General features: G+C 47.4%; 1 protein-coding gene across 1 annotated transcript; it reads right to left on the bottom strand.

Annotated features, from left to right (window-relative positions):
- Positions 1–2465: 2465 nt before the first annotated feature.
- On the bottom strand, positions 2466–3902 carry LOC124695215 (anthocyanidin 3-O-glucosyltransferase 2-like). Its single transcript, XM_047228094.1, has one exon. It carries the CDS (start codon positions 3900–3902, stop codon positions 2466–2468), a length of 1437 nt encoding a protein of 478 aa, XP_047084050.1.
- Between the last annotated feature and the right edge of the window lie 7693 nt (positions 3903–11595).

The following is an 11595-nucleotide window of genomic DNA, read 5'->3' on the forward strand; positions in this document are numbered from 1 at the left end:
CATCGCTATAAACCGGCACTATCGATAAACTCTTGCGAGCAAGTCTGTTTCCAGGTGCAGCTGAATTGACAACTCCGCTGTTAAGGCTTTCAAGTATTCTTTGTCTCCCCTTGTGTCGAATCAATAAATTGGGTTTTACTTCCCGCGAAGACTGTTGCGATCCCCTATACTTGTGGGTTATCACTCTCCTCCTGCACCTGGCGCATCTTGTGTGTCGCGCCCGGGCAGGAGTCACCGCTTCTAGGCGTCCGGTTGAGGTCGGGAACCGCCGCCCCGTTGAACTGCTCCGGCGCCCCGGTCAACTACACCGGCGGCACGCCAAAGGCAAACCGCGACGCCGGGTGGACCTGCAAGGGAGTGGGAGTTCTAGGACGCAGCTGTGAACTTACCGAGCTCACCGACGAGGCCGGAGGAGCGACGCCGGCGATCCCCTCTCTCTTGACGAGCATGAAGCCCTCCGCTAAGCTCGGATGGAGGGCTACTTGCGCGACACCGGCTTTGATCTGCATCTGACAGGCCTGCTGGTTGGCGGCCGCGGCAGTCTTGTTCTTCTGGTTCTTGCGCCGGCCGCGATGCTTCGCGGTCTCGATGATTTTCTCCTCCTTAGAGAGCACCTTCTTTGCCGCCTTCGGCTTTACCTCCCGGCCGCCGCCGGTGGCGGCCCGCTTTGCTTCCGCCAGAGCTGCACCCTCCATTGTGGCTATGGCCGTGGCTACGGGGGAGTGTGGGGCGGCAGCGGGTGCTAGGGTTTGCTCCGCATCCATGGCGGTGGCTGCGGCGGCGAGGACGTCCATCGCATCTGGACTGCTCGCGCCTGTCTAGTTTGACATTTCGCGCGGGGAATGACCACTGGCGGGAATAATATCGGCCTCCCTACCACTGACGCGCGGGTCCTACGTTGTTTTCGGCGGACACTCGGCGCGACCGCGGAGCGTCCGCGGCCAGGTTTGCGTCTCCACGGACGGCCCGGTCACTTTACGTCGCCCCGCTGGAGCAGGCCTAGACGCATTTCCGATCACGGCGGACGGAAACTGTCGCTCAGCGTCCGTTTGCGTCGCGCCGCTGGAGATGCCCTTAGGGCATCGCAATACATCATTGTAACGTGCACTTGTTAGCTTTATAGTAATTTACAACACGAAATATGATTTCGCTGTTGTTGTGAGATTTTAATCTGGGTAACTCGCGTTTCCCCAACACGGCTTATTCAGCCTAGGACCTCAAATCTAGCCCTAGATTCAGCAAGTGATGTTGGAGAATGTATGGAAAGGAGATTGGTGGATGACGCTATTTGATATTCGCCCCAATGATCTGAAGAAGAACTAAATTACATCTGCACCACATCTTGGCATCAATGGAAAGAAAGAAATGGAAACGTATTTGAGGGTAAATAATTTTAGTGGCTTCCTTTGTTGGATTCGTAACTAAGAACATTAGCCTCTTGGATGAGGCGCATATATAAAATAGACTTCCGCTTATGTACAACGAACTCTATGCTTTCACTTCCAATTTTTGAGTTTGACTGTTTTCCTTGTTTTCCGGGCACTGTTGTGATCTCTTTTCTTTACATGAAATGGGATTCTTAATCAGAAACTCAATTCGGCTCCCGGGAGCGTATGATCCCTCTACCATAAAAACATATTTTCACGTGTTAAAAAATTTTGATAAAAAAATTAACATGTACATCTCCATAATATATGTGTATTCGTCAAGTTTCACGAAAAAATTATATTTTTTGTAGTCTAAGCGAAAAAGAGAAAATTTATCTTGTAACAAGTCTTTGTTTCAGCACAGAATTTTGTCTCATGACATGTCGATTTTCAAGAAACGACTTTGTGAGCGTGTAGCACATGAAGATGTACGTGCGAAATTTTTGTTTCAATTTTTTAACATTTTAAAATGTGTCTAACATGTATTTCAAAATAAAGGGAGCATATGCCCCCATGTGCCAAAACATCACTCCCCATTCTTAATCGTATAAAAAAGTGGGCCTTCTTGTGAGAATAAGCAGTGTTACAAATTTATAATTTTTTAGTCAGTTTTGCTTCAAGGTGAGGTTGAATTGTAATATTTTGTAACTAAATATACTACTCCATCCTAAAAAACAGTTGCTCAAAATTTTCTAGATATGAATGTATCTATAACTAAACAACGTCTACATACCTTCATATATAGACAAAGTTGAGCAGTCTTTCAGAAATAATTTTGTACTTATGAGAATTTTAATCGTGCGTTGCACGTACACACTTACTATTATTCCAAGTTGTCGACCATTTTTATTGGACCAGTCAAATTCCAGGCTAATGACTCGGCAGAACAAGAACTGCAAATCTGGAAGCACAGAAGACTCGAGTTCTATGCTTAAAAGACACGCAAGCTCAAAAAAGAAAAGAAAAAACTCAAGGTCTCCAAGTTCATCTTCGTCCTGCTCCTGCATCACTGCATAAGAAAAGTGTTCGGCCTTCACATTACATATTCGTGCGCACTGCGCCTCCGCGCATTTCCTCGGAGAGCCTGCACAGTGCAGAGTAGGAGGATCCTCCCTCCTCGACGGCCTTCCTGCAGGCAGCCTTCATCTCCGTGCACTTCTCCCTCGCCTTCCTCCCTTCGTCAGAGTCGCCGTCCATGAGCGCCTTCATAGCTCGTTCCAGCTCCGAGCCCACAACGAAATTGTTCCTCTTCCTGTCCACCTCCATGGCCACGGCCACGCCCATGTAGTCGACCAGAGTGAACGCGTTCAGGTGCTGCTCAGCGTAGAGCGGCCACGGCACCATCGGCACTCCGAACCACAGGCTCTCCAGGATGGAGTTCCACCCGCCGTGCGTCACGAAGCCGCCCACGGCGGCGTGGGCGAGTATCTCCTTCTGCGGCGCCCTCGTCGGCCACACCATGCCCTTCTCCTTTGTCCTCTCCAAGAACCCCTCCGGGAGCAGCTCCACGAGGTTCGCATCCGAGGGTTGTCGCGTGCCGGCTGCCGGCGGGCCACGCAGCACCCACAGGAAGCGGTGCCCGCTGCGCTCCAGCCCGTGGGCTATCTCATGCGCCTGCGTCGCGGTGGCGAACCCTCCGCCGCCGAAACAGAGGAGTACCACGGATGCTGGAGGCTGCGCGTCGAGCCACCGCACGCACTCGTGCGGCTGCTCCGCTGGCGGGTTCAAGGAGACCACGGGGCCTATTGGATAGACCGCCGGGACAGGGATTCCGATTCCGTGCGTGCACCGGCCGTCAGGGATGGCAGCAAGAACGCTCTGCTCCAGCTCGGTAGCTGTGTTAATGATGACACCCCGGGCTTCCATGAAACGCCTGCCGTGGTACACGAACCATGTGTACCCCGGCTTCTTCTTGTCCATCAGCGGCGATGGAAGGGCAGACGGCGGTACGGGCGGCAGCCCAGGCACGTCCACCATGCCTTCCATCTCCTCGAACTCACCGGTGACCTCCTCCTGGAGCCCCGGCAGGCGCAAGAAGAGCGCGTACATGGCGGCGCTGGCGGTGAAGTAGACGTAGGATGGCACGGCGAGCTCGCGGGACGCGTCGAGCAGCGTCGTGCAGAAGAAGTCGATTACCAGGGCGGCCACCGGGCACGTCAGCCCGGATATGGCCGCCTTCACATGGGCCCCGTGGAGCTCCACAAAACGGGAGATGAAATCCTCGGCGCCAACGTAGTCCGTCGGGGGCTCGACGGCGGGAAGGTGGTGGAAGCGAATGTCCAGACCAGACGCTTCCTCCCGGCGTATGTGGCCGGCGACGTCGGACCTGTAACTCTCGGTGGGCGCCTGCATTACCAGCACCGTGAGCGACAGGCCGCCGCCGCTGCGGGCAAGCAGCCGCTTGCCGGCGTCGAGCATGGACATAAGGTGGCCGACGCCCCAGACGGGCAGCAGGACGACGGTCGGGGTTGCCATATCGACGAGGACTCTCGGATTATGCTCGTATTCTGCTTAGGATCAAATGAGTGAGAAATGCGGTGGTTCGTGTTTTTTCAAGCAGACTGCGAGGTGGCGAACACGTCGGAACTCTGGCGAAGTAATTAGCTGCATACAAAAAAATAAAAAGCTACCACTGAAATTGTTGGTTGGTGGATCTGGCATTTTCAGCAGTAAGAGCATGTCCAAGGACGCTAAAAAAAACTGTCAATATACAACGCCAAACGCGTTTTTACGCCCTCCAGCAGACGCTGCAAAATAGGTCACGCTGTAAATATTTTAGTGCGCGCGGTAGTTTGCGCTATCCAAAGCGGTATATTTGGTGCGTCGACTGGCGCACGCTGTAAGCTGGCTTCTCCACCGCGGGAAGAAAACAGACGGTGAAAGCCAAGCCGATGCGCCATGGACGCCCCGCCCGAGCTCCGCCTCGCCCGATGCGCCATGGCCGACGCGCCCGACCTCTCCCATCTCCCGCCGCGCCATGGCCGCCCCGCCCGATCTCCCCCATCTCCCGCCGCGCCCAACCTCCTCAATCTCCCGCCGCGCCAGGGCCGCCCCGCCCAACCTCCCCCCATCTCCCGCCGCGCTAGGGCCGTCGGCCCAACCTCCCCCATCTCCTGCCGCGCCAATTTGTTTTTTTTGGGAGAACGAAGAAAGAAGAACCAAGGACGCCGCCGCTTGGAGGTTGCCTTTGCATATTTGTTTGGTAGTCGAGAGAAAGAATAAAAGAAAGCACGCGATCGAGGAGCGAGCGATTTATTTGTTTGGGCAAACGAATCCGATCGAACCTGCTAGCTAGTGCGCTCTTTTCATCAGAGCTGCCTCGCGGCCGGAGTTGATTTTTAGTTGATTTAGTTGATTTAGTTGTTTTTTTCAGATTTATTTGTGGCATGTTTGATCTTGTTTGTTGTATGAATGTTGAAGAAATTTGTTTGTGGAGCTCTATTTACAGCCTCTGTTAAAGAGCAGGTTGTCTGACTTGCGCGCTGTATCTGAATTAAGCGTGCTACAAACAACTTTTACATCACCAAATTTTAGAGTTTCTGGAGATGCTAACACAGGAAGGCGTGCTGTCAACTCTCGAAAGCGCATTGCAGGTACGACAAAAATTGATGGGTAGTGTTTTTCTTGTTTGAAATGGATGGATGAGCTGATGATGCAGTACAATAATATCGCTAGCTGTTGTTTCTGGGTCGTCGTCATGTAGGCGTGGTGTTTCTATCTGCTTGTGTATTAAATTAAAAATTGCTGCTCAATGCAGAAAGTCAGACAAGCAGACTCAAGTATGATTATTTTATTTCATGTCACAAGATAATTTAAATATATGAGGACGATTTATTCCTATTATTATTACTAGATGATACCCCGCGCGTTGCAGCGGAAATTTGTAGATAAATATTTTGTGATAAAAAAATTATAAAACATGAAAGTACAGTAGGCTAAACATATATCATAACTATGAGCAACAATGAGTCCATAATGAGTACTGGAGTTGAGGAGCGTTGCTTGCACAAAACAATTATCAGATGAATTAGATGGCAGGGTAAATAATATATTTCACATTTTTTTTATGTTTTTAGTCATCTTCATTTCACAAAATATAATAGATTATATCTTTGTTGTTTCGCACTTTTCTATTTAATCCTCAGAGGGGAAACAATAGCTATGATAATGGCGATGGGTGAATAACGTAAGACTTGTCAATGTCTTCTAATAAGATAGTAGTGTTTTTCACTGATACAAATACCATAATACTCATTTTCATGCAGATGAGTATTTGCTATTTGGGAATTCAAACATCTGAAGATGAATTGTTGCAGATCCTCCTTACGCAGCTAGAAACAGCGAATGTGCATCTAGCAAGATATAGCTATTGCTATTATTTCCAAGAGATCTGCCGCAACTTTAGGATGTATAGACCGCAACTTCTGCAATCTTTTGGAGGCAATGACTGACATAGGCATCCCAAATGGGCCTGCCGAAGATAGTACCCGGGGTTTACTGAAGGCCCACTACCCGAAGAATAAGAAGATTCGGAAGCCCAAGATGTTATTAAGGAAAGCTAGACTTGTAATAGGAAGTGTTATTTGTAATCTTGCGGGATGAGTTAGAAACCATCCCGGACTCTGTAACTTGTACAACACGAATCCCTCGGCTCCGCCTCCTATATAAAGGGGGAGTCGAGGGACGAGGAAGGCATCGAATCATTGTTTACAAACCCTAATTTTCACAATCGTCGAGTACTTTTCGGCTGAAACCTTCGAGATCTACTTACCCTCTACTTCTAACTAAACCCTAGCCTACAATCCATAGGCATTGAAAAGTTAATACCTTGTCAATGACATACCTGAAGTCATATCGTGAGCAATGATAAAATAGACATGTACAATTTGCAGTCGAAGCGGGTTACTCTTTTTATTGCAATGAAGATCTAGAAATACTCGGCCAATGCGATGTTGAGATTGATTGAGTGTGGAGGGTAACATAAACCAGAGTAAGGGCAACTCAATAAACTCCTCTACATTTTTGCTATTCTTCTAACCATAAGAAAAACAAAATGCATAAGCCAACAGTTCATTGAACACAATGAATGCAATCCTGTTTTTCTTCTTTCCATTCGACAGTAAGGAGCTTACAACAGGGTAACATAAAAAATAAAAGATGTGTAAATTTCCTTGAGCTTGATTGTCCAACTAATTCTGAAAAAAAAAATATAAAGGGGGAAGATGTGTACTGCACGAAGTGGACAGTTTGGAGCTGCACAACTTACACATGGAGAGAAAAATCAGGTTCAGTGGTAAGTACCTCGTCTTCCTTTAGGTACCTGTTGTGTGCTGCATTAGCAAAGATGAAGCAGGGATCAACCAAGGAGAATGGAGGTGCTAGTCTGCTCAAACGACTGTTTACTCACGTTCTAGGTACAATGTGGAGGAATGGAGATGGGCTACAGCTTATGTAATCAAAACATCGGAGAAAAATCTAGGCTAAACTACTCACATGTACATGCAGGTTGTCTAGTGGAGCACATGGGTTGCACTGAGCGAGAGAAAACTTCGCGACGTGCTAAGCCGAACACGAGAGCGACCTCCGGCCGGCGCAGGCGCCTGTCACCGACGACGGAAGTGGACTGGGATGCTGAGTTGCCAACGCTAGCAAGATGAAGCTTAAGCGGGCGCGTCCACGATGTGTAAGGGCTCGTCTGCGATCTTGCTAGCGCTCAATTTGGGGAGCGAATGCTTCTTCTTCAGATTCAAGGTAGATCGAAGTACAACGCTGCGCACCGGTACCCATGCATGTCCGGCCGCAGCAGACGATGGCACTTCTTGTGGAGATACAATGGGTGATATTGGTCGCTGATCTTGACGGAATGGAAATTGTTCAATTTATAATAGGGGTTGGGTCATGGGAGGCGAGCGGAGAGGAATAAAAAGGCGGATGCCTGATCGCCTACCTCACTTAATCAGGTACGGTATTAAGTTTTGGTTAGTGCGTTTCCAATGCGGAGAGCCAGAAGACCGAAAATAGGAAGTGCTGCGGAGGAATCTTTTTTTTTTTTTTTGCGAATAAGTGCTGCGGAGGAATCTGATCAGGCACACACAGAGGCAGGCAATTGTAGTGCACGATGGATTTGATCAAAGTTGGCTGACTATTGGATTTCTTATTAATGACATGGTTTCAACACATGGCAGGAAAAAAGTGACGTGGACCATTTAGAAACTTGCTGATGTGTATAGCTTGCATGTTGAGAGAAATCATGTAGTGGGTATCTCCTATTTAGGCTGCTCATAGTGGGAAGTAACATAAGGTGGTGTCATGCATAAGTTACTAGTTCATGTTACTACCTTTATAGTGGAAAGTAACTTAGAGATGGTATCATGCAAAGTCTCATTTATTAGTTTGTAGACTCATTTTATCTTGGGGTGTGTGATGTTATGGTAACATAGCTAGTTACCACCTCCCTCTCTTTCTTCATTTATTGCTATGCCATGTCACCAAAATACCTTGAAATGTGTGATGTTACTACCTAAGTTACTCCCACTATGAGCAGTCTTAGAGATAAAAGATAAGTTTTATTTAGTTGTACTAATTGCTTGTGCATGGTAGAATGTGTTATGAAATATGGAGTCTGGGTAAAAATATCTTGCAAGCTATCAGCACTCGCATATGTCTTTATGCCGATTTTAATAAATTAAACTTTCGTTAAAAAACTAAACTTGGTCAAGCTTTAACATAGTTTGATTTAGCAGGGAACTAGAGATTTGGATTGTACATATCGGCCAGTTCCGATCTATCCCTAGAGGGACTCCTCAGATTCGACCTTCGATGGTATGTGAGTCGGCTAGGAGTTGGAGACTTCTCAGCACTTCTACCTTCACCTTATTTTTGGAGCAACCGGCACACTGTTTTTTTATTAAGAAGAGGGAAATTTGGTCAGTTTATAAGGGAAACTAATCGAAAACCGTACAACCCAAACGCCACACACCGGCCCCGAGGTCGCGCACCACACAAGCCGACAACACTCCCGCCCTAGCAAGAGGCATCACTCAAAGAAAGCTCCCGAAGCCGCCGCTCCGACGTCCACACTGGCGAGAACCGAAACACAATACACCGGCCCCCAGGTCACGCACGCTACGAGCCACCGACACTTCAGCCCAAGCAAGAAGAGACGACACTCAAAGCACCTCTACCTTCACCTTATATATGGTGCCTAGGTTTAGCCTGAGGATCCGAGGCTCATCGATCAACCCAAGTTTTGGATTTCTTCGCCATCGAGTTATATGGCCAAGTGTGGGGTGCTCCTCGACCTCTAGATCGGATGGGATCCGGCCGTGTGTCGGCAAACCTCAGCCCATGCAGTTTCATAGAGACACGCCGCGAAGCCCCGCTTTTCGTTGGCATCATCGGGTACGTCAACATCGACGTCCACGTCGCGATTACCATGGTGCTAGCAGATGCAGGAATGTCATGTCGGTTAAGATTGGAAGGACAAAAGGTGTCGATGGCTCATTTCGAGTTTGAGGCTGCTAAGATAAATAATGGCGGACACCGTTTTTGATGTGATGAAGACGATGCTTCACATGTCGTTGTGTGAGTGTAGTTTTATTTGCGGGATGATGTCCACATATAAAACATACCCGTGAGCCTGGTGACACTACAACAAAATGATCATGTAGAGACGCAAAATCAAAGGACTTAAGACATTATATAGCATCTCTACAGCACCGTAGAGTCGTTCGTATAAAGCGTCTCTCAAGCGTCTCTTTATGCACCGTCTCAAAGATCATAGGGACGCTGGGGCGAGCGTCCCAACAAAGTTATGAGACGTTTATGCCGCGTCTCTACAAGTCTAAAGACATTTTCGTATTTTGATTGGCATGGCGTCTCTATGATCGCTATGGACGCTATATTATGTCTCTAGACGATTTAGGGGCCTGGTTTCCTCGATGTAGATATCCCAAGCCAATTCTATTTTTTCATTTCGTTAATAGTAAACCTTGTTAAACTGGACAATACCATAAGCTAATAGATATACAAAGCAACATTTTTCATATATATAAAAGCAATTGTGTTGACAATAGTTTAAAACATTCACGAGCTGCAAATACAACTAGAAAACTCATAAAAATTTACATACATTTTGTCTCTAAATAATACAATCTATCTATGAACTCTACAGTCATCCAATATCTTTCGAGTGTACATTCAATACATATGTACATGTCCTCTGCGGTCATAAGCTAATTGAAACAATGCCTCGGACTTGCTGCTCCAGTGGCCAATTCTGCCGATTCTACTCCAGTGGCCGATTCTGCTCCAGTGGCCGATTCTGCTCCACTTAGGACGTAAGCATTCAGATCTCACGTAACTCTGCAAGAAAAACAGAGAAAAAAAACAGTGATATAAGCATCAGTTAAGAATTTCAGCATAAGTGTATCCAAATGTTCAAACTAGTTTGATGTTTCAGGTAAAATACCAAGAATCTAAAGGTGGGAATGGGGGATTGGACATTTGGACTACTACCCAACAAGCTTTGGACCTGAACTGATTGGGATATGTTTCGACTTGACTGTATTGGACTTAGACTAACAAAAATAGATAAAGTCGAACAGAAACAGATCCATATTTGACAAACACAAAAAGGATGAGCCGCATAGTGTGTGGATTCCAGAATTGAATCCTTGCCTCACGCCCTCACCTCAAACATTATTCCACGGCGCGCAGCTGCCTGCTCCTTCCTCCGTCGGGCGGCATGGAATTGGCTCCGTGGTCTGCAGGATGCAGAACGGCCTCGCCGGATGCCTCCATTTTCTGCAACCACGCGCTAATCGGCTGCTCCTAGTCCGGCAACACCACGCCACCACCTCGTCCGTTCTTCGTCTTCCAATGGCGCGCCGCCCGGCGACTCCATGTCCTGTAGTATCTGCGATCCATGGCATTGGTCTCATCCATTACCATGTGCTCCTGTCTGTAAACGAATCCAGACCACAAAACATCAAATTTCAACACAAAATACCAGATTGAACAACCTAATCGTAAATGGATATTTTGAAGGAGAACGGGGCCAAGATTTATTGTACCTGCCGGCTGCCGTTGCAATTCATCCCAAAATCGGACAATGGACGAATCACACTACCGCACCATACAAGGAACAATTCATGGATCAGAGAGTATTCACTAGTAGAAAACCTCTCATCCATCTAAGCCTTTAGTACCGGTTCCCTTACGAACCGGTACTAAAGGGGGCATTAATACCGGTTCCGTGCGTGGGACATCAATACCGGTTCGTTATGGACCTTTAATACCGGTTCGTAACAGGAACCGGTATTAAAGGGTTTGGGCTCGATTTCCGGACGGTGGTGGGGCCGGGGTTGCACCTTTAGTACCGGTTCGTGTAAGGAACCTGTACTAAAGGGTCCGTGCCTATATGAGCGCGCGCAGCGGCGCCAGCTCCCTGCATATCTCATACTCACTTCTCCTCTCACATTTCCAAATATCCACCTCTCACACTCCAATAATCTTTATTTTTCTCCACCATTTTAACAAGATTAACGGCATGCATCTATCCAAGGGTTAGCAATATCATCCTTTCTTCCGGCGTTCCTAATTTAGCTCATTTCTTTGGTAGTTTAACTCGTACTATTTTTCTAGTGCTAGCAAGGTGTTTGATGAAATGCCTAAGTTAGGGATTTTACTTTTTTTATAATCAATTTGAGCTGAAATTATGGTATATTTTGTAGGTTTTAATTAGTATCATCCCCGTCCTCACCGCCGTCGATCGCTAGCGTCGTCCCCTAGCCGGCACCGTACAACCTCGGTGAGCCTCTTCTTTTTTATAAAAAAAACTTAGTTTTATGTGATGAACTTGAATATTAATTAAGTTGGTCACTCATATATCCATGATGTTGTGTACTTAATGATTTTTGATATACATATAAAATGCAGATGAGTCGACAATGGATGTACGGTGACCGGGTCCATCCCGAGTTCATTATCGGCATGCATTATTTTCTCAACGTGGCTGAGGCAAACAGGCAGTCGAATGGTTTCATGTATTGTCCATGTAGTTCCCGTAAGAATATGAAGGATTACTCTACCTCGAAGACCCTTCACGTCCACCTGCTGGAGAATGGTTTCATGCCCAGCTATAATTGTTGGACCAAGCACGGAGAAA

The sequence above is a fragment of the Lolium rigidum genome, chromosome 3 (genome assembly GCF_022539505.1).
Source record: "Lolium rigidum isolate FL_2022 chromosome 3, APGP_CSIRO_Lrig_0.1, whole genome shotgun sequence".
NCBI lineage: Eukaryota > Viridiplantae > Streptophyta > Magnoliopsida > Poales > Poaceae > Lolium > Lolium rigidum.

Excerpts from the sequence above, each read along its gene's own strand:
- LOC124695215 (XM_047228094.1), bottom strand. The coding sequence starts at position 3,902 with ATGGCAACCCCGACCGTCGTCCTGCTGCCCGTCTGGGGCGTCGGCCAC.